A 24,230-nucleotide genomic window follows, 5' to 3' on the forward strand; every position below is an offset into this window, starting at 1 on the left:
TTGACACTGACCCACCTGGCACTCTGTGCCTCTTTAGTGTTTGGTTATTTTGAAGGTGTTATAAAAAGGAACTAATTAGCTTGAAGATTAGTCTTCAATGCCACCTCAAAATATAAGAAATTAAGGGGAGGGAAATCTAATAAAAAAAATAATAGAGCAGTGTCCCAAAGATTCTTTTTCAGGAGGCAACTGGACTTCCTTGTTTTTCTTTGAAGACGTTTCGCTTATCCAAGAAGCTCTGACTGGAGGGTGGGGAGCTGAAGAAGCTTCTTGGATGAGAATTGAAACGTCTTCAAAGAAAAACAAGTCCACTAGCCTCGTGAAAAAGCATCTTTGGGATAACTATGACCTGGATGACTGAGAATCTCCAAAAATGGAGGTTTGTGTGTGAGAGAGAGAGGGAGGGAGAGGAGAGGGAGGGAGAGACTTAACTGATCTGTATTCATTACAATAAGTAACAGTTTTACTGTAAAGATTGTTGGCTGGCATAGAGTGAAGGTCTCACCAACGTAGACACTCAATCCACCTTTCTTCCATGGTAATAACTATGAAAAATTGCTGATGCCTTCTCTGATATCTATATTGCACTGTAATTAATATTGTATTGCTTTGTTTTGAAAGCCACCCCCACTCATGTTACTTTGACATAATCTTATACTATGTACCTGAGGCAGAACCTCCAATGCTCACATTAGCTAATAATGGAGATACGTGCTAATTAGAAAAATCTGTCAATAACTTCCATTATAATCTTCAGCTTTTACAAAAAATTCAGTGTATGAATTGAAAAACAAATTAAAATGTTGATTTAAGATTGGAAAGGAAAATTATCAAGGGATTGGAATCTGATTCTAATTTCACTTGACTATCTTCTTTTTAGGCTGATAAAGTTAACATATTTTTCAGTTTCAGCTTTGTGCCATTATTTAGTGGTTTCACGAGAATACAATAATAGGCATACATTCATTCTAAAATACAATATTTTTTATTTTGCCATTAAAAAAAGCAAGTACCATTTCTGTATCAGTTATTTTATTAAGAATTAATACTAACAGATGAAAGTAACAAAGAAACCTAAGAGAAGAATATAGATTTTTTAAAGAAAGGACGAAATGTGGAAAAAGAAAAGAAAAATTCCCTATCCTATTTTTTATAAACTCATCTCTTAAACTTCAGCTGTCTTATTGCTCAATAAAATTCCAATAAAAATTAACAAAAGTACGTAACAATAGAGGTATACAGTCTCTCTCTTCATTTAGTCTAAATCCCCTCTTAGCAATTGATGGGTGGAATAAAAATGCTACTCTAAAGATATGGCTGACTATGCAGTGAACTATAATAATACTTGTTCCAATTCAATTCCATTTTTACTACAGTCAACAGACCAGCATTACAAATAAAGAATTAAGAACAACAATTACAATAATAAATTAATTAATAATTAAATTTAAAAAAATAGAAACAGACTATAAAATACTGTGATTAGTGGTAAATTATCAGTGGGCAGCTAGAGTCTGCCTAATTTTACTTCGTACTGATCTGATAACAGCAATGTACATAAAAGAGATTTTCAGTATTTTATTAGGTGAAGTATTATTATAAAGTGAGAAGATGCAGCATAGTACAACCTGAGCTGTAGCTTCAATGGTTCCTTGACCACAGGAGCACAATCTCAGCTCATGTATTTTTTGTATTGGCCCTCCAAAACTGCTGTGGGATTTATATTGCAGCCTACTAAAGTTAATGCCCTTCAGATTTTTAGGAGTTATATGATAAAAGTATCGCTGCTTTAAAAGGGGGAGTTTGACTGCTCCAAAAAATGTTCTTGGGAAGAGCAGCCCATAATAACCATAACACCTAATCCAGATCCTTAGGAAGACTTGATAGGTGGATAAAAAAGCCAAATCCGGTATAAACATCTGACTGACAGGAATGAACTATAATAGTAAAAATGAAAGTTATTAAATATTACCAGAAATAATAATCCCTTATTTATCCCAAGCTGAGAACATAACATTTATGTAAAAACATAAATATTACAAACTAATCCACTATACAATTGAATATATCCAAAAGGCAAGCTATCCAATCCAGATAAACATTCAACATCATCAAAAAGAACAACTAATTTTGTGGTTTTTTTCCTTCTTCCTCCCAGCCATTCTTAAGTCCCATAGATAAAAATCCAATTCTTGAACTTGTTATCTTCTTTATGCAAGCTCATTTGTACTTTTCAGTAAATATATTTCAATTCAAAAGGATAGTCCACATTGTTCTTTGGGTATATTATTTGTTGTTATTTTTAAATGATCATCCAGTTCCTCTTGTTGATCCACTGTTTCCATCTCTTTCTTGTAAGTTGTAATTTTAAGTCTCCTTTAAAGTCCATTTCATTTGTCTTCAAAGGACTATGTTCATCTTCAGTAACCACTTTTTGTTCCAGTAAAGAATTAAAAAGCTCAATCACTTCATACACCACAGATCAAAAATTTCCTTCAAAGTAGCCATCATCTGCTTTAGTAATCAACCTTCACAGGCTTGTTTTGCATTTAAATATAAGCAAAACATATTTTCCCAGAGTTTTCCCTGTCTAATTAATTTCAAAATATTTCCTTAAATCATTTTCAAAAAGCCTTAGCATTTAAACTGTTTAGAAACAACTCTAAAATCTAAAGTCATTCCTTTGCTGTCTATTGCTGTCTAAGTTAACAAAATAAATATCTTACAAAGGTGAAAAGAGGTAGTTTCATTTCTTTTAAACAGATTGAAGGAAAAATCAGCCAGTGACAGGCTTGTAGTTGTAAAAGTTTTTTTTTTAAATCTTAAAGAGGCAGTACAAAAAATTAAACTCAAAAGTTATTAAAAACACAAGACTTGGTCAAGCTTTGCAACCACTGGGGAATCATCTAATGATTTGACAAGCAATTCTGATTTGAGCTTGTTGGTTTTTTGGCAGTTTGCAGTGCTCAAATTAAAAATGCAATCTGTTCTCTAACCCTGAGTTGGGGGGGGGGAAATAACAGTGTCCTACAGGTCTATTCTTCCTCAGAAGGGTCATGTGAAAGACATTGAGCAGAAATCTGCAAATATACTAAGAATAAAGATGTTCACATGGTTTGCTCTCTTATAACCTCTGTGTAAGACATGTTCCCAGTCCTCAGTTATATTCATTGTTCACCAATGTCGTTTCTAGACATCTTTTCGTATGTTGTTTTTCATAACTCTCCTGAAAACCAGGGTACATATCCTTATTGGGGCAATCTCATTTAGAGCTCAGGTAACCTCCTTATGCCAGAAAAACAACAGAACTGCTTGTCAAATCATTAGGAGATTCCCCAGCACTCTCACAGAGCCTTCAGGATCTGTTGTGTACCTGAAGTGGGACCTCTTAATAGATTTATTAGTTTCACAGAGATCCAGAGTGCCCATGATATCCAGTTCATGAGTGATTAAAGAGTAAACAAAGAGATAATAACTAATCACCCATGAATGATTTTAAATGGATTATCAGTTGGAAAGGGAAGAAAATGTAAAAGAGAAGTGCTACTTCCAAAGAATTTATTCAGAGCAGAAAGATAACAAGAGAGAAAAGGATTATGCATCCATATCCTTTAGCGCTTTTTTATTACCCATCATTTTTCTAGTATAAGTGAAAGATAATGAGCTTTTCTGGTTTGAATGTTGGACTTGGATCAGGGAAAAGCCAATTTAAATCCCTATTCAGTCATGAGGTTCACCAGCCCTTCCACTTTCTCTCAACTTAATCTAGCTAGCAGAATTGCTGGAGTTATAAAATGGTCAGGGACTATCATGAGTTTCTGCAAAAATACATGGGTTTGATTATTATTTACTACAAATATTTTTATCACATAGTTGTATAATCCCAGGAGCCTTATTCTAAACATTCATTAAAATATCTCTGAAAAGTGAATTTTGAGAAATTGAGGTTCCTGTTTCTAATGGAGAGTGTTGCACTGCTGGATCTTTATAACCTAAAATAAATGTTTCATCAGCTAGTTAATAACACACTTGTGCATTCAGATACACACAAATCCAGGCACAAACATATCACACGTTGTGCCTAGCATTTGTCTAGATATTGGGGTGGGTCACTGTTTCTCTTTACCCTATTATGATAGAGAATATAGCTGGTGGCTGTTGCTGTGTTTAGCAAAAGATTTAAGTGGAGAGGAAAGGGAAATTCATTCAAGATACTTCCATATTTCCCAGTTCTTTTATACCACTTGTTAAGTTATAAGCCTTAATAACAAGATTTATAGCTAAAACGTGTGAGAGTTTCAAGTATGGTGATTTATGTTTTAAATTGCAACATTTAGCACTTCATACTTTAATTTAGACAGATCACCTATTTCCTTAAATGCTTAAGTAATGTTCCAAGCTGCAGTTATTGATTCTCTTGCATTTATTACAAGGAGGTCGTATTTGCCCTGTCCTCTTGGGAATGTGGCTCCCGAACTGCATCTTTGCCACTGACAGCTCAGACCTCTGATACATAACCAAAGGCCTTACCTAATACCCTGCAACTGTCCAGGGAATTTTTATTAAGTAAAGGCATCATTAAAGTAGACAGAATGATGAAGTTTAATGAGCATCTTTCTCCCTTATTGTTAGTTTTGCTGTTGCAGCCAGAGTACTCTCATTTGTTACTCTCAGTGGGGCAGGATAGAGAATACAAGCTTTTTTAGCGAATTGGATACCTTTTTTATAATAAAACAAAGATTTGCATATCTCATCTGATAGCAGACTTCTCAGCAAGTATGCATTTATAACTACCTATATAACCAAGAAAAAGCATGATATAAATATATAAAACATATATTTATATATAAATATTTAAAAATATATTTTTACAAATAAACATCTTGGTAAATAAGATTTTACCAAGATGTTTATTTGTAAAAATATTTTTTCAGATTCATACTAAAATCTGGAAAACAATGTACCTTTTTCCTTAATAAGAAAGCTGCATATCACATCTGACTATAGTGGTTTAGAAAGATTCTGCCCTTTATCGATTGCAATTACAGCACCAATATTTTTTTTAGTTTCTTATGTGGGAATCTTATAAATGGATCCTAGCTCCACAGAGAATTCCTGCTCCAAACGATTTGGAAATAATACAATTGAAAAGCATTTTGAATTTGTTGTGGATCACAAGCTTAATATGAATCAGCACTATGATAAGACTGCTGGAAAGGCAAATGCAGTTTTAGACTGTATCAATAGATGTATGATTTCTAAAGCTGTGCAATATTCCATAAAAATGCTTCAAAGATTTCATAGCAGTTTCCATGCATGTTCACTTTCCTGTGGATACATAAACCACTGGTAGCAGTTTCTCTGCGTACATGTGTATGCACAGCCACTTCCCAAGTGGAGGCAGACACCTGCAATCAGCCAGGAATACTTGGCACTTGAGTCTGTAAAGTGACAGGGCTGCTTTAATAATTCAAAAGGATGTGCTTTAAATTCATTACTATCATTCCAAAGCACCTGTTTTGAAGGATTTGCACAGCTCTAATAATTTCTGATTCATTGGGAGTAAAAGTTCCATTTTATTGCGCATACAATTTTACTACACATTACTATGTACAGTTCTTGGCACCAAACTGTAAGATTCAAAAAAGAACAGATGTACAGAAGAGTCACAAATATTAGATTTATAAAGTTGGGAAGGTGTTAGAGATCATCTCATTCAACTCCCTGCTCAATGCAAGATTCACTAGAGCACCCTAAAAGATGACCACCCAGCCTCAGTGAATAAGAGCTTGTGACTTCATTTATCAGCCTGTTCTATTGTCTGATAGCTGAACCAGTCTCCTTCTAGTTTTAATCTTGAACTTTTAGTCTTGCCCTCTAAGGAATGAATTCACAAAGAATGAATCCAGATGAACAGATTCTAAGTCTTACAAAGAAATGCTGAGGGACCTGCCTATTTTGTAGCTTTCAGAAGAAAGGATAAAGCAGAGATATGCTAGCATCTTTTAAGGATCTGAAAAGATATCACATAAAAAATTATCATGCATAATATGAACAATAAAGTTACAGGAAAGCAGATTCTGGTTAAGTTGTCAAAAATTTCTTATCAGTAGAAATTCAGTTGGACAGTTGCCAACAGAGGTGGTGGGCTTCCATTCCTGCTGTGTTTAAGAAAAGCTAATTTATTCCAATTCTGTGCTTCTATACTGTAAAGAAAGGGACGCAGTGGCTCATTGGATTAGGAAGCTGAGCTTGTCGATCAGAAGGTCGGCAGTTTGGCAGGTCGAATCCTGAGTGCCGCGTAACAGAGTGAGCACCTGTTACTCGTCCCAGCTTCTGCCAACCTAGCAGTTCAAAAGCACGTAAAAATGCAAGTAGAAAAATAGGGAACACTACAGTGGGAACCCCTTCATGGATTACTGCCTCCCCTTCATGGATTACTGCCTTGTCGTGGCGAAGGGGCTTGCGTAATTCAATGAAGCTATGAGCTATGCCGTGCAGGGCCACCCAAGACGGACAGGTCATAGCTGAGAGTTCTGACAAAACGTGATCCACTGGAGAAGGAAATGGCAACCCACTCCAGTATCTTTGCCATGAAAACCCTATGGACAGTACCAAAAGGCAAAACGATATGACGCTGGAAGATGAGCCCCTCAGGTCGGAAGGCGTCCAATATGCTACTGGGGAAGAGCAGAGGGCTAGTACTAGTAGCGCCAGAAAGAATGAAGCGACTGGGCCAAAGCCGAAAGGACGCTCAGCTGTGGATATGTCTGGTGGTGAAAGGAAAGTCCGATGCTGTAAAGATTTTTTCTCCATAGGAACCTGGAATGTAAGATCCATGAATCAAGGAAAGCTGGACGTGGTCAAACAAGAGATGACAAGACTGAACATCGACATCTTAGGTATCAGCGAACTAAAATGGACAGGAATGGGTGAATTTAATTCAGATGACCATCAGGTATACTACTGCGGGCAAGAATCCCTCAGAAGAAATGGAGTAGCCTTCATAGTCAATAAAAGAGTAGGAAAATCAATACTGGGATACAATCCTCAAAATGACAGAATGATCTCAGTTCGAATCCAAGGCAAACCATTCAATATCACAGTAGTCCAAGTCTATGCCCCAACCACCAGTGCTGAAGAGGATGAAATTGACCGGTTCTATGAAGCCCTACAGCACCTTATAGAAGTAACACCAAAAAATGATGTCCTTATCATCATGGGGGATTGGAATGCTAAAGTAGGAAGCCAAAAGATAACTGGAATAACAGGCAAGTTTGGCCTTGGAGTACAAAATGAAGCAGGGCACAGGCTGATAGAATTTTGTCAAGAGAATACGATGGTCATAGCAAACACTCTTTTCCAACAACCCAAGAGACGGCTCTACACATGGACATCACCAGACGGTCAACACAGAAATCAGATTGACTATATGCTCTGCAGCCAAAGATGGAGAAGCTCTATACAGTCGGTAAAAACAAGACCAGGAGCTGACTGTGGCTCAGACCATGAGCTTCTCCTTGCAAAGTTTAGGCTTAAACTGAAGAAAGTAGGGAAAAGCACTAGGCCAGTCAGGTATGAATTAAATCATATCCCTGTTGAATATACAGTAGAGGTGACAAATAGATTTAAGGAATTAGATCTGATAGACAGAGTGCCTGAAGAACTATGGACAGAGGTTCGCGACATTGTACAACAGGTAGCAACCAAAACTATCCCAAAGAAAAAGAAATGCAAGAAAGCAAAATGGCTGTCTGAGGAAGCTTTGCAAATAGCTGAGGAAAGGAGGGAAGCGAAAGGCAAGGGAGAAAAACATAGATATGCCCAATTGAATGCAGAATTCCAGAGAATAGCTAGAAGAGATAAGAATGCCTTCTTAAATGAACAGTGCAAAGAAATAGAAGAAAACAATAGAATAGGGAGGACCAGAGATCTTTTCAAAAAAATTGGAGAGATGAAGGGAACATTTAATGCAAAAATGGGCATGATAAAGGACCAAACTGGCAGGGACTTAACAGAGGCAGAAGAGATTAAGAAGAGGTGGCAAAATTACACAGAAGAACTATACAAGAATGAGCTTAACGTCCCAGATAATCACAATGATGTGGTCACTGACCTCGAGCCAGACATCCTAGAATGTGAGGTGAAGTGGGCCTTAGAAAAGCTGAGCAACAACAAAGCTAGTGGAGGTGACAGTATTCCAGCTGAGCTATTCAAAATCTTAAAAGACAGTGCAGTAAAAGTGCTACACTCAATTTGCCAGCAAATTTGGAAAACTCAACAGTGGCCACAGGATTGGAAAAGATCAGTTTACATTCCAATTCCAAAGAAAGGCAGTGCCAAAGAATGTTCAAACTACCGCACCATTGCACTCATTTCTCATGCTAGTAAAGTCATGCTTAAAATCCTACAAGCTAGACTTCAGCAGTATGTGGATCGAGAACTACCAGAAGTACAGGCAGGATTTCGAAGAGGCAGAGGAACTAGAGATCAAATTGCCAACATACGCTGGATCATGGAGAAAGCTAGGGAGTTCCAGAAAAACATCTACTTCTGCTTCATTGACTATGCTAAAGCCTTTGATTGTGTGGATCATAACAAACTGTGGCAAGTTCTTAAAGAGATGGGAGTACCAGACCATCTTATTTGTCTCTTGAGAAACCTATATGCGGGTCAAGAAGCAACAGTGAGAACTGGACACGGAACCACTGATTGGTTCAAAATTGGGAAAGGAGTCCGGCAAGGCTGTATACTGTCGCCCTGCCTATTTAACTTATATGCAGAGCACATCATGAGAAAGGCAGGGCTAGATGAATCAAAAGTTGGAATTAAGATTGCCGGAAGAAATATCAACAACCTAAGATACGCAGATGATACCACTCTAATGGCAGAAAGTGAAGAAGAACTAAAGAGCCTCTTGTTGCGGGTGAAGAAGGAGAGTGCAAAACTTGGGTTGAAACTTAACATTAAGAAAACCAAGATCATGGCAAGTGGCCCTCTCAATTCCTGGCAAATAGATGGGGAAGAAATGGAGGTAGTGACAGATTTTGTTTTCCTGGGCTCCAAGATCACTGCAGATGGGGACTGTAGCCAAGAAATTAAAAGACGCTTGCTCCTGGGGAGGAAAGCCATGGCAAATCTAGACAGCACACTAAAAAGCAGAGACATCACCCTGTCAACAAAAGTGCGTATAGTCAAGGCTATGGTCTTCCCAGTTGCAATGTATGGCAGTGAAAGTTGGACCATAAGAAAGGCTGAGCGCCAAAGAATTGAGGCCTTTGAACTATGGTGCTGGAGAAGACTCCTGCGAGTCCCTTGGACTGCAAGGCGATCAAACCGGTCAGTCCTAGAGGAGATCAATCCTGACTGCTCTTTAGAAGGCCAGATCCTGAAGCTAAAACTCAAATACTTTGGCCACCTAATGAGAAGGAAGGACTCACTGGAGAAGAGCCTAATGCTGGGAAAGATCGAGGGCAATAGAAGAAGGGGACGACAGAGAATGAGGTGGCTGGATGGAGTCACTGAAGCAGTAGGCGTGAGCTTAAATGGACTCCAGAAGATGGTAGAAGACAGGAAGGCCTGGAGGAATGTTGTCCATAGGGTCGCGATGGGTCGGACACGACTTCGCAGCTAACAACAACAACAACAGTGGGAAGGTAACAGCGTTCCGTGTGCCTTTGGGGTCTAGTCATGCTGGCCACTTGACCATGAAGACGTCCTCGGACAAGCGCTGGCTCTTCAGCTTTGAAACGGAGATGAGCACCGGCCCCTAGAGTTGGAAACGACTAGCACGCATGTGCAGGGGAACCTTTACCTTTACCTATACTGTAAAGAGCTATTATATTATTAGTGCAATGTAGTTAATGCACCCATGCACTATAAACAATTACTTTGGCATTGTTCTGTCATGTCATTGCAAAGGACGTTGTTTTTATTATTGCAGCCATGTTATCATTGTCAGCATTCAATAATCTTTTTCAAGCAAATTCACTGAAAGAAAGCTGTATTTTATATTCTGAAATTTACAGATAGATCTGGTCTAGGGAGTCCCTTTGTTAAATTATTAACACAGCTCTTTTCAATTTTGTGACACACATAGTCATAGAATTGAAGCTTGGCACAGAAATTAGGATGATAACTGAACTTGTATACCTCAGTTTTGCTTCAGACTGCAAAAATAGAACTAGATCTTAATCAGAAATCATGAGTTAGAACCATTGAGAATCATATATAGGTAATCCTCACTTTAACAACCATTTGTTTAGCAACTGTTTAAGTTAAAATGGCACATAATAACTTAAATGATATACTTAACAATCATAGAAAAAGGTCATAAAATATGGGGTGACTCATTTAAGAACTGACAATGGAAATTTTGGTCACAACGTGGCCTTAAGTTGAGGTCTACCTGGATGGATAGATGGAGGGAGGGAGAGAGACAGACAGACAGACATATATACACATATACACCTAGTGTCACAGAGAATGCAGTATTGCAGGCAAACTTGGCCCACAGCCTGGAATTTGATCCTAACGGACTCAAGGTTTACTCAGCCTTCTATTCTTCCAAGGTTGGTAAAATATAAACAATATTTTATATTGTTGGCAGGAGCCACAGAATAATCAGAGAATGACAGATTGGAAAAGGCATTGGGATATCCTCAGTGATGGGATTCAAATACGTGAACTGGTTCTCTGTATGGATGGTGCTTCCAGAAGTCCATTCTGGGCCTGGGCAACAAAAAAATTAGCTACTGGTTGTGCCGAAGTGGTGCGAACTGGCTGAGTCCCACCACTGGATATCCTCCTTTTGCACCTCCCTGGTTTAGCAAGTTCAGTGCAGTTTTTAAACCTGCACTCCATTTTCCAACTTACATAATGAGCAGTTTCTTTTAACTTTTTCTTAAGTGATATGCAAATGAGGGTGGTGTTCAACAAGATAGAGAGCACTCTTTAGGGAAGGAATTATAAGAATAGGCCCTTCCTGTTTCCTTAAACAAGTTTAATAAAAATCTGCTAAACTAATTGAATGAAACACACATATTGTATGTATGAATCTATCTTATTAAGGTTTCCCAATATTGTCCTCTCTGGTGGCCACAGTCTCAATACTGTAAAAACATTGGTGGCATATGTATGATATATAACAGATACCAGATTTTGCTTGCTTTTATTATCATATTTTATTATTAGTATGGCTGTTCTCCAAATAAGAAAGTTTAGAGAACCTTTTCTCTCTTGACACCTCAAACAACCTCTAAAAGACACTTTGTCAACAGAGCAAGTCTTACATTTGCATCCTGTTTGTTTTGAAGGCTTTTAATTTTAGTTTAAGTAAGAATTACTCATAAATTATCCATTAATTGCTCTCTGGTGTTCAGTGTAAATCCTTTCAGCCTTAGAGTCTATTTAGCTTTCTTGTGAGTGCCAGCGATCTTAATTGCAGGATACTTCGTCAACATTTAATCAGGGGGTCTGTATTAATGTGGCATTGATGTGTTGGTAGCTCTTTTCCAGCAATCCATCATGTGTGAGAAGCTGGCACTATTGCTTGGTGTCACTTTATCAAGCCCTTGAGTATTCCAGTTAGACTGCAAGCTCACTTTCCTTGATATCGCCATTCTGTCTTATTAGTTCAATCCAATTTTTGTCAGTGTCTCCAAATCTTTAAGAATCTAACAAGTTTTTCTTATTTTGCCTTCCCTGTTGTTTTTCTGTCCCCTTTTTCCTTCCAACTCTGGTGGTGGTGATTAATAATAATAATAATAATAATAATAATAATAATAATAATAATAATAATAATAATAATAATAATAATAGATTTGGATGTCATAGGGAATTTCAAAACTTGCTGAACTGTTTTTCATAAAATAACATTGTTGTATTAGACAAAATGTTTTATGTGCTGCGTTGAAAGCCCTGAGTTAGTGATAGAGCTAACAGCGTTCTTTATGTAATCTCTTTGCAGCCTTTACGGAAGACACATGCAGGCAAACCCTGAACCTCCAAAAAAGAACAACGATAAGTCCAAAAAGATCAGCCGTAAACCTCTAGCAGCCAAGAATAAATAAAGCACCAGCATATATCATCCTTGTTACATTCTTTTGCATGTGCCTAAACTTTTATGTTCTTATCATAGGAAACTGTTGTTTTATAAAGAAAAGAAATAAATACCTTTTTATATCCAGAGGAACCAGAAAAGTGCAAATTGTCTAAGATAGTTAATCCATTGTTAGAATTATTAACCACTAATTGCTTAAGTTATACAGCCATTTTGTTCACCAAAAAGAATGTAATCTATTCTAAATACATATGTAAAATGTTTCTTTTTAAAAAAGTAACTAGTTCCCACAATTGGCTACATGTTATTGCTGCATCACACCATGTATCATTTATATTTTATGTTATCTGTTATTAATAAATACAGCTTTAAAAAACATTTTTGAAAGGACCTGTGATTTTTACTAAGTCTGTTACCCAATCTAAAGCATTGTATACCTCTGGAACTAACAGTAGTTGTCCCCAGGTAGATTTCAGGTGAATGAGTTATCCCTAATTACTATTTTAGACTTTTTTTATTAAGTGGATTGCCTTATCTTAGTCTAGGATGTTTGTTGGACTCCAGCTCTTGTGAATATTTGTGAGCACAGCTAATGGAATCTGTGAGTTGGAATCCAACAACAATGGGCAATCTGTAACCTCTCCATTCATGTTTTGCCTAGAGAATCCAGACCCCTTTTGCCTATAGAACAGAATGACCTAATATCTGTTTACTGCCATTAAATTTCACTGGTTTGGTTTCAAATCTTTTGGCTCTACTCTTGCACTGAAAACCCAGATGACAGTCTCCTACGAAAAAGCCAGTTTCTTTTTCCCCCACTCTTTCCCCGTAGGAAAAGACACTTATGAACACTGTGGAATCTCCAGGCAGATCCCCAGGAGTTCTTTTTACATGTTGGCAAAGAGAATGAACATAAGCCCAATCTTATATTAAGAGAGTGCCCTTTCTATATTTTCTGTTCCAAGATGTCAGCTGGGAAAAAAACCCCACTGCCTTCATTTTTAGTGATAACAAGCATATTTTCTAAGTCAGTTATAATATAGAGCAGGGTATCTAACCTCGGTGATTTTAAGACCTATGGACTCTCCTAGCTGGAGAAATCTGGGAGTTGAATCCCATAGGTCTTAAAGTTACCAGGTTGGCACCCCTGAGACAGAGCTTTTGGTGTTAGAAATTATTTCAGCTTCCTTTTTTTTAATTGATATGTTATTCTTACCTGTACGGTTCAGTCCTTGCTATCTTTCCTTCTAAAGGAGGAAAGCAGAAAACTGTCTTAGAAGTAGACTTCCAACTGCAATTTTTAGAAAAAACTTTCTCATTTGAAGAGTTCCTTTCAATATCTGATGTTTCTTTAATGTAGCAAAATAAGAGAGGATCCTAATAGTACTTACTTTCCCTTGGGAGAGCTGCAGGGGAAGGGAGTTTGAAGGTTTCCGCTAAATTTGTTGCCAGAGAAAGTATCTGTAGTTACTTAAAGCCTATACTGTTTCCAAACTTAGTAACTAGTTCAGGGGTAGGCAACCTCGGCTCTTTTATGACTCATAGACTTCAACTCCCAGAATTCAGCATAGCTGACTCAGGAATTCTGGGAGTTGAAGTCCATGAGTCATAAAAGAGCTGAGGTTGCCTACCCCTGCTCTAGTTGATCAAACAGCCTCCTCCTTCCTACCTTTAATGATCAGGAAAATATGAAAGTACAGAGTTTCCAATTCATAGCAGTATAACAGCTAAAACAAGTGGTGGCTGAATGCATTCATAAAGCAAATATATTAATATGAAACCCCCCCTCCCCCATGCTTTCTTGTTCCTTCTTCCAGCTAAACATTTGTACATGTCCTGTGGCAGTAACAAACCCAATTCTGGTCTGATGTAACACCCGGTCAGAAGAGTGCATATAGATGTGCATAGTGCTATTCATTAGCAGAAAAAAAACCACAAATAATTTGATACTTTACTCTGAAAAAAATGATGAATTTAGGTGAGGGAGAGGTAAAAAAAACAGACTTGAAGCACCTTGGGGTTAGCCAAGTTAATTACAGTGAAAATATACATGACCATTTGTTTAAAAATCACTAGACTAAACCAGCAACTACTTCTTAGAAATCCTAAGTACTCTTACAAACTATTAACAGGGCATACTTAAAAGGTTAAAAGAGAAAAGGCTTCTGATTTACAAGAAGAAATGAGAACTGGTAATTAAGGAAAAGTAGTCTTTACATGTTTCTTCCATCAGATGTGAAGTGTGAGATTCCCTTTACAATTTGTGCTAATGGGCAGGAGGAAAAAGATAATTTTCCAAGAACTGCACAGTTCAATGGGCTAGTATGCAAAGGCAAGTATAGTCCCTTCTGGGCATGGTGCACAGTAGAGTAACACTTTGCCTTTATTATTTACTTAATATATTGCTGCTTATTTAGAAAATCCCAAAATGATATGCTATCATTACAGAAACTTAAAATTGAATTTAAGGTAAATCAGAAACTAATAGTTAAAATAATCCTCCCAAAAATACATGTTAGATGTAAATGGCTGGTGGAAATTATGAAAATGTTGCTAAGCGCTATCAGGTTTGGGAACTGGCATATTACACAGGAAGGCTACTGCAGAAAAAAACTCCATATAGAGATGTTTAAAAAAAGGTAGATAAATAAAATATATAGCTGCTTCATGGCATCCTGCAAACCATGATGGCATGTAGGACCCTTTATCGTAGATATCCAAAGACAATTGTTTAGATCATCTGAGCCTGAGTTACTTAAGATTGTATGTTTCAATACTTTACTTTGATTCTGTCTCAATATTTCACCTTGATCTACCGTCTTTTGGGATATGGCATACAAATCCCTAGATTCATCTCACAGCTGAAGGACAGCCAGAAGATGAGCAGATGCTCTCCAGGTAAGGGATCCCTGGTGTTCCCTGTAGGCAGAATGTGTTTCCTAAGATCTGGGATGATGACAGCCCATTTACAGGCAGTGGGAATCCCCAAGGATTGGCAGAGGAGTTTACGACCCTTCTCTATGCTCATCATGGCTAATGGATGAAGATATGCTGCATTTCTAGGTCCCATTGGGAAAGCATTGTTGCAGGAAGAGAGAAGGAAGAAAGAGACTTACCTGAGACCGAAGCAGAAGAAGCCAAGCTTGGAAAAGTGAGCACCTCAGCTAATATTGCTGCGAGCCCTTTTGACTAAGTTTTAATGTAATATTAGCTGCCTTGAGTTTTTTCATATATGTATGTATGTGTTGCTGGAAAGTTTTAAAGTTAGGTTACATCTGCCAAAAGTTTATGGATAAGGTCTGGAAAACAGCATTATTTTTTTTATTATCCTACACCAAGCAAAGACAACCAGCAGCCCATAGGCTGCATGTGGGACCTTCTATAAACTCTTTTTATTGCAAACGAGCTTTTAAAATTATTTTAAATAAATATTTAAATATTATGTTTCCTAAAAATAAAAAGTACTGTTGCTTACTCATGTTGAAAATACAGAAAAGTCTGATACTTCCGCCCAACTTTCTCCTGATGTCAGTCTCTCTATCCTTTCTTTCCCCCTCTGCTGGCCAACACTTTTTCAAAAATTAATGCAACTTGCAGTCACAAAATATTGCCTGCCTTTTCCTTAATTCCTGGACATTATTTTTTTTAAAAAAGAATTTTATTTACTGTTCATTAAGAGGACTGCAGCTATTTAATATGTAGCTCATGAATCTGAAGCTCAATAGTAATCTATTTTGAATGTGGACACAAAAATCAAATCTTTGACTTAACACTGGAGCCTTTACAACAACTTAATTGTCAGGAGGTCTATATTTTATGCATTATTAGAATGGGAAGCTGGGGAGACATCCAAAATGTAATATTTATCCTTCATTTGCCCTGGGTTTATTTCTGCTAGTTGGAACAGAAAGTAAAATAGCCAAAATGAAACCTTGTATGGTTTTGTCCTTTAAATTCCATTGCACAACATACCAATAACAGCCAAGAATTCACCTGAAGCACAAAGGTAGGTCCTGGGGAAATCAGCAAGAATTTATTTATTTTTTCCTTGCTCGTGTGTCTGTCCATTCAAAATAATATCAGAAGCAGCTACATAACAAATATCTTTGGACCTCAATTTGGCTTTCATGAGTTCACTTCATTTCCCCCCCCCCTAAACTTATGTCTTGGAAAACAAGAACAATTCTTGAGCTTAAATATCACTTGAGTCTGCTTTATACTGAATCTGTCTTATTTCTCCCAATTTTCTGGCTGACACCCCCCTTCCAAGTTTGTCCGGATAAGATATTTCTCATCATCTATTACCTAAAGCTTTTGATTTTGCTGCTAAAGAATGAACTTTATATAAGCGTGTATTCTACCACTGAAGCATGGTTGTCGTGATAAATATAGCTCCCTCTTGAACCAAATAAGAATTGTTCCTTTGATGTTTTTTTTATTGATTACTAACAGTACCTTAATGTCCCTGTCTGGATGTCCTTTCTTTTAACTTCAAGCCATCTTTAGTAGAAATGAGTGGGATGCTTCATTATATCAAGGGGAAAGCTTTCAGCACGTGCTGAGCAATACTTTGATGAGTTTTATACTTTTATAATTTCCAGAGTTGAGCCCTGGTGTTAAAAGATTCAGGGACCGAGTTACTGCTCAAATTAAGCTCATGTGGATGACAGTATTGTGCATCACTAACTTCCTTGTATGACAATTAATCAGCCAAGCCTTTCAAGGAGGACAAGCACATCACTGAAGAGTCATTTTGAAATGCTGTCAAAATATGAAGGTCTAATGCTGAACAACATCCAACTACATCATTTGCCTACATAATTGTATTGATAGATACTTTTTATTGGTTAATCTTAAAAAATGTTGATTGAGCCTAGTATTAGCCATTAGGTGGTATCAAACTTCTATGAGTTTGATCCTTTAAAACAATGGGCTTTCAATTGGATTAATGCTTTAATCCTATTAAGATGGTTCTTTCAATTAAAAATATTCTCAGCAACCATAATGTACCTTTGATATCAAAGTTTAAATCCATTATACTCCATAACTAAATGGTGAATATTAGCAACTTTAATGTGAATGCAAATGTTAGACCTCTCCTCCCAACATGATTCTACAAGGCAAAGATAATTCACATTCATGTTTTCCAACCTCTTCATTAGTATTTTGAAAGAAAAAAATCCAGAAAAGTCAACTTGGACACAATCAATTACTGAGACGTGCATTTCTAGAGACACCCAAGTCTCTAAGAGGTAGTCTGAGCAGGCAAGGTACAGTTACAACCAAGGAAGTTAAAGCAAAGACAATCTTCTGAAGAAGATAGCAACTAATGGAATATCAATATAGCAACTAATTGAACTCCTGTCAGTGAGCAGAGTGAGCCTGCAATACTGCATTCTAACCACTGTGCCACCCCAGATCTTTTATCATGAGGTTTATATCTTAATATCTTAAACTTCTCTTTTTCTCATGCCCCTCCAAAAACCAATGGGATTTGGGGACTTTTGCATAAGAGCTTACAGATTTAAGAATTTATTTGGCAGTGGTGCTGTGTTTTGGGGGCCATTGCACCAAATTACCAAATGAAGCCTAGTGCATAGATAAAAAAGAAATAGTGGCTTTGAGACTTGGAGAACATGCCATGTTAATAAATTATGTAAAAATTAAAGTAAAAACTTTATACTCTGTTACAATTAATAAATGGATAATTTTTATATTTCTTTGGTAGCATTTTAATATATTTTAAATACACTTTAATCAAATATGATTCCCTATATGTTTTAGCATGGCCAAAATGCTAAGGATTATCAAGTGATGAGGAAATTGAATGCAGTATTCCAGGAGTGATGCAGTTAATTTCAAGTGATTTTTATATCAATCTGAATTTATTATTTTGAAATAAATCAGGGATAAAAATAATTGCCAGTTATAATTTCCTTGCAATATTAGTAGCTTTGGACTTCAGGTGTGCACCCTAAGGTACATTAATGTGGAGAAAAGGTATCCTAAGTTTCTCTCATCATCTTTTTGAAAGTATTTAACTTCACATATTGTACAAATAAAGTTGTATAAAGTCCTTGTCCTGTTAAAAATGATTCCTGGAAATCTTCACTTGAGCAATAGAGCTGCACAAAAGTTGTATAAGCAATAGTGAATTCTCAAGACTATAAAAATAGTGTAATTCTTTCTTGTCTCTAGACTGGTGTTTATCTTTAAGGTATCTGGACTTCAACACCCAGAATTCCAAGCCAGCATGCTGCCTTGGGACTTCTGGACACTGAAGTCCAAACATCTTAAAGTTGCCAGAGTTGAGAAACACTAATCTAGATTCTCTTAATATTAAGAAAACCAAGATCATGGCATCCAGCCCTCTCAATTCCTGGCAAATAGATGGGGAAGAAATGGAGGTAGCGACAGATTTTGTTTTCCTGGGCTCCAAGATCACCGCAGATGGGGACTACAGCCAAGAAATTAAAAGATGCTTGCTCCTGGGGAGGAAAGCCATGGCAAATCTAGACAGCACACTAAAAAGCAGAGTCGGTGGAAGAAGATTGGAAAAAATTCAAGGATTATTTGAAGAAATATTGGTATACCAACTAGTTTGAAATGGACTTGGAGGTGTTTATAGGTTGTAGTTTTAGAATTTAATGTTTAGTATTAAGGATAATATGAAATAATGATTGTTAAATGATAAGAAATTAAATATAGGTAGATATTAAATATGATTTAAAATTATGAAATAGAAATTGCTAATGAGGATTAACAAAGAAACGCAGATAGGGGGGATTCGAGGAAGTCACCTGAAAATGATTAGAAAGATTAGGAATAATGGAAGTTAAGTATTCTTTTTGTATTTTTGTTGTTGATTGTATTGTTTATGTCATGTCTTGTTTTTTATATGTATTTTTTTTGTTTAAATATATGTTTATATAAAAGCAATAAAAAAATTTAAAAAAAAAGAAATTAAAAGATGCTTGCTCCTAGGGAGAAAAGCCATGGCAAATCTAGACAGCACACTAAAAAGCAGAGACATCATCCTGCCAACAAAAGTGCATATAGTGAAGGCTATGGTCTTCCCAGTTGCAATGTATGGCTGTGAAAGTTGGACCATAAGAAAGGCCGAGCGCCAAAGAATTGAGGCCTTTGAACTGTGGTGCTGGAGAAGACTCCTACGGGTCCCTTGGACTGCAAGGCGATCAAACCGGTCAGTCCTAGAAGAGATCAACCCTGACTGCTCTTTAGAAGGCCAGATCCTGAAGTTGAAACTCAAATACTTTGGCCACCTAATGAGAAGGAAAGACTCACTGGAGAAGAGCCTAATGCTGGGAAAAATTGAGGGCAATAGAAGAAGGGGATGACAGAGAATGAGGTGGCTGGATGGAGTCATTGAAGCAGTAGGCGTGAGCTTAAATGGACTCCAGAAGATGGTAGAGGACAGGAAGGCCTTGAGGAACGTTGTCCATGGGGTTGCGATGGGTCAGACACGACTTCACAGCTAACAACCACAACAATCTAGATTCTAACATCTAGAAGAAGAAGCTATAAAAAAAGACACTAAACTCTATTAAAAGCCCTTAAACCTGTAGGTGAAAGGAATTAAAGAATATTCTTTTGGCAATGTGCTTTTATCTAGATTTCTTTTCTCTAGATGTTCTTGGTATCTTCATTTTTTAGACACTAGATTTTCTAACTCTAAACATTAATTCAGTGTCTCAGTGTCAGTTTTTCTAGGTCCCAACAAAAAGTCTTTTGTCCCATGTTTATCATGGTTATTGTGCTTACAGTAGTTCTACAATGCTACATAGAGAACATTCCTGCTACAAATATGCAAAGCATTAACCAAGTGAGAATCTTACATCTTTGGAAGATGAAATAATAAAATCTGAGAGATGCAACAACTTCCAGGAGTGGTCAGCTACCAAATGTACTTCTAATGCAAGAAGGCACTGCAGATGTAGTTGAACAAATTTCCAGGCCCTTTGCACATGTAGTCTAGCATTCTGTGTTGTATAGTAGCCAACTGGATATACTTGGGAAATTCACAAGCATTTCCCAATATATTTAAAGCATATTGCCTATGATTTAGCAGATGCTAAACAACAATCAATATTATTAGTCAAGAACAGTCTGATCCTTCATGAAGCTGTCCATTCCCCTTTTAATCTATCCCAATTGGCTGCCATTACCACTATTTCTGACAGCCAATTTGAAATGTTAACTCTTTAACATTTATTGATTTATTACTGATTTCATCACTTGGCTTAGGTGTCACTCTAATACAAGAGTGACTAAGTTGCTTGCAATTTCCACTATTTTAAAAATAGGAAAAAAGAAAGCACTATGAGCTTTTGGAAAAAAGTATTTCTATTGATCCTGAATCTCTTTGCATTTAATTTCAATAATGACCTCAAATCCTATCACTGGAAAGAGAAAGAAAAAAATCTTCTCTTTTTCTACATTATGAATGCCATGGATACATTTGTATATTGCTGACATGATACCACCACTCCTTCCTTCCAAGCAAAAGCACCCAAAACTGCATATTATATGGGCTCATCCCAATTTGGTGGAAAATGCCTGTACTAACATAAGAATGTTCCCACATACAAAAGGACATTACTACCAAAATATCTGGAAGAAGCTATTCATTGTTTTAGAGCAAAAGTGTGTAGCTTATGGTCCAGTTTGCTTGAATTTATCCCAATAATCATTTGCACACAATATAGCCACAGTTCAGATAGGGTGACTGTAGTGATCACCATCAAGGTCAAGATTCCTGTACCAGTCCTTGTCTTACATCAATATTGGCTCCAAAACATTATTTGTTGAATGAACCATAAAGGTCGATTTAAACATGTTACTAAGCCCCAATATTCCCAGGTCACATTTAGCAAAAAATAATCCATAAAAGAATTAGTGCTTCTGGAAATCCTGCAATTACTGGATCGTTTGAGGAAAAGGCGATCCATTCAAGCCAATTTATATCATGTGGCCTGAATTTTCATCATACATTATGTTTCTGTCAATATATATTTCCCTAATCATGTAATTGATATAATTACTTAATTTGCATTACCAATAACTGCAGTTGATAGCAATGTAAAATGATGTAAAATGACACACCTAAATTAAATCAGTATGGCCTTGCCCTGGATTGGTCCCAAATATTTGCTGGTTTTAAATTCAAACCCAACCCAAACATCCAACATTTTTGTGTTTCTGATGACCTCATACCATCTAAAGCTTCCACTCCCATCTTAACAATCAGCACTTTGCTTCCCCAATCAGTCCCTCCACATTTCATGGGTAGATAAATTTTAGCAGGCTTAGGGATCAGTTGGTCATGACAGCAGGGAGAACTACTGACAAGGCTGAGGCCTTAAATCAGGGGGCAGGCTGCAAGGGAAGTTTCCCTAAAGGTTAATTGTCAAGCAGAGTAGACATATTACCAAGAGCTGTTGGCTGAATCTTTTCTAAGCAGGAAACAGTCTGCAGGCAGAGCAAGATAAGCCATGCAGTTTATAGATACCTGCAATAGAGAAAGAGCTACATTGTTTTTAAAAAGAAACACTAGAAATATTTTTAAGGGTGCATAATGAAGCCAGCTGGCTTTTGCTTATTTGTTTGATTTGCATCCCACCTTTTGTACAGAAACTCAAGGCAGCACCAATAGTCCCATTTTTCTCCACAGCAATGGAGAATAGCTATGACATTCTTGCAAGCAGTCCAAAGATGGTCCAAAAGAGCACACACACACCCCAATACTAGCTCTACTTCATTGTAAAGTTACATTAACAGAATTTTGCAAATCTGAAAGTACTTTTTTCTCTATTACCATTACAATCCAAGTAAGTAGGATGGGTTTCCATTCCTTCTGTGGGCTAAGCTGTCTTTTATCTGACCATTGCCCTGGCTGTGAATCTTTCCTTCGCCCAAGCTTATTCCCATGTAGCAGGGGTGTCAAACTCAATTTCATTGAGGGCCGCATCAGCATTGCGGTTGCTCTCAGGGGGCCGGGTGGGTATGGCCAGGGTGAGCGTGGCCTACTGGGTGGGCGTGGCTAGAGTGCGTATGGCCTACTGGGTGGGCATGGCCAGCTCTACTTTGTTCGCATCAAGGGTGCCTATGGGGGCCTGGGCTGGAGTGGGACAGATCTGAGGGTCTCTGGCAGAAGGAGGGTCTCTGGGCCAGAGCCAAGGCAGTGGGGGCCGTTCCATCACTGTTTCCAGGATGGCTTCGCGGGCCACATGAAACCACTTCGGGGGCCAGATCCAGCCCCCGGGCCTTGTGTTTTGACATGTCTGCCATATAGTATTACAGACTGCATCCCAGGTCCCCTAGGGAGATTCTGTACCTGAAGAAGGGACAGTATTTGGGGTGACCTGCCCCAGTCCAACATCTCCAACAACCGGACTCTCTGAAGTCTTGAATGTACATGATTGATTAGATTTATATCCAACCTGCCATTCAGGAGCAAAAAATGGTCTACATAGCATTCATTTCTCCCATTTTTCCTCATAACAAACTTCTCTGAACTAGGCTCTATAGGTGTTCTGAACCAGCCTGCTACCGGCCTTGCAATAAGGCAAACCCCTGTTCAAACAGTAGAGACTGGAGAGCGTCTGAGGCTGAAAAGCGTCTGCCAAGATTTATTACTCAAACAACAGAACAAGAAACAAAAACACTGGAACTTGAATCCTCAAACGGAAGGGTTGCTTTCAGCAACCAGCCCTTCCCCAAACACTCCTTTTATTTAGAGATCAGGGCGTGGCCTCCCTGTGCCTCCTCCCGAGGAGTCCCACAGCCTTTCTCTGTTTGTTCCTGCTCGACTGCCTCCTGCGTCGGGCGTCCTTGAACAGGACCAGCTGTGGGTCATCATCCTCCGCACTATCGGGCTCACGCAGCTGAGAAGAGGGCCCCGGCTGGGGGCTCTGCGAAGCCTCCAAACCATCATCAGCCGGTTCGTCTTCCACACACTCCTCCTCCCCCTCATCTGAGTCATCCGAGACATCTGAGCCGGCTGCCGGACCCACAGGCTGGCCCTGAATCACAACAATAGGGAGATCATTCAGGAGCCTTCTGTATTGAGATTGGAATAGATTCTAGATTGAACACCATGCTGGCTCTCTTTAGGGTAACAGTCCAACACGAAGGAGAGTGGACTTATTCAGCATGTGAGGAAAGCAAGGGCTGAACTAATGAGGCAGGTGCAGAATGTTTGGATAGGATTTTTGTGTGTGTGTAGTATCAGTTAATCTGTGCAGCAAAAACATAATAAAGAACAAAAACTTAACAATCTTGTGTGTTGCCCAGGGTTGCATGTTGTCCACCCTGGGGTATAAAATAGTCCCAAAATGGCTAAATGAGAGGCAGGCACTCACCAGTTCCGCACCCTATTTTTTTCACCCCCACCTTTCACTTGTGCTAAACCAGTTTCTCTGATTGCCAATATATAAATGCACAAAGTTTTTTTTCAAAGGGCAGTTCTACATTAAGGTTAATTAACGTAGGAGGCAGTACAGTTTGCAGCATTATTTAAAAACAAGCAAGTTTAATTTTGCCCTTTTTTAAAATCCACAAACAGGAGCACGATTTGACATTTCTGCCACAATATTGACAATATGGTGTGAGGATTTCCTTTCGGCTCACTGGGAAACAGTATATTATATACAGTACTATAGTCATGCATAACAATAACAAAAAGAATCATAGCAAATTGCAACTGAGCTGAATTTTATTGGCATAGGGCTGGAAAAGAGGACAGGTAAAAATTCCCCCTAATATGATTATCTGTTGATTTCTAGGATTACACATCAGCTCAAAACAGCCCTTATATTTTGCTCTAGAATGTGGGTTCCACATGAGAATACTGTAGCTAACAGCATCTCAGAACGACTTTGTTTGGCTAGCCACATTTCACATTGTAATTCTGCAACTAGCTCTCATATATTGTGGCTAAACGCTTTTGTTCCCATAGAGAAATACCATCCTATATTTGTCAGAAAAAGAAGAACAAAAAATTGTGCAAAATCTCATATGAGACTAATTGGATGTTTTGTAATTTCAATAATGCAAACACCTTCCCCCATGTCCTTGGCAAAAAGTGTGATATTTTACAGACACACATACAATAAATGTGTAACATACACAACATCGCCCCACCCTAGTA

General features: G+C 37.8%; 1 protein-coding gene across 3 annotated transcripts in view; it reads left to right on the forward strand.

The window, feature by feature from the left end:
* RSU1 (Ras suppressor protein 1) overlaps positions 1-12,439 on the forward strand; it is a 132,933-nt gene extending 120,494 nt beyond the window's left edge. For all 3 annotated transcript variants that reach the window (XM_081345676.1, XM_081345677.1, XM_081345678.1), the window contains one exon: positions 11,969-12,439. In XM_081345676.1, the coding sequence (XP_081201802.1) occupies positions 11,969-12,071 (103 nt within the window). In that variant the 3' untranslated portion in view covers positions 12,072-12,439. The remainder of the gene's footprint in view (positions 1-11,968) is intronic.
* Positions 12,440-24,230: the final 11,791 nt, after the last annotated feature.

This window comes from Vipera berus (genome assembly GCF_964194415.1).
Source record: "Vipera berus genome assembly, chromosome: Z".
NCBI classification, from domain to species: Eukaryota; Metazoa; Chordata; class Lepidosauria; order Squamata; family Viperidae; genus Vipera; species Vipera berus.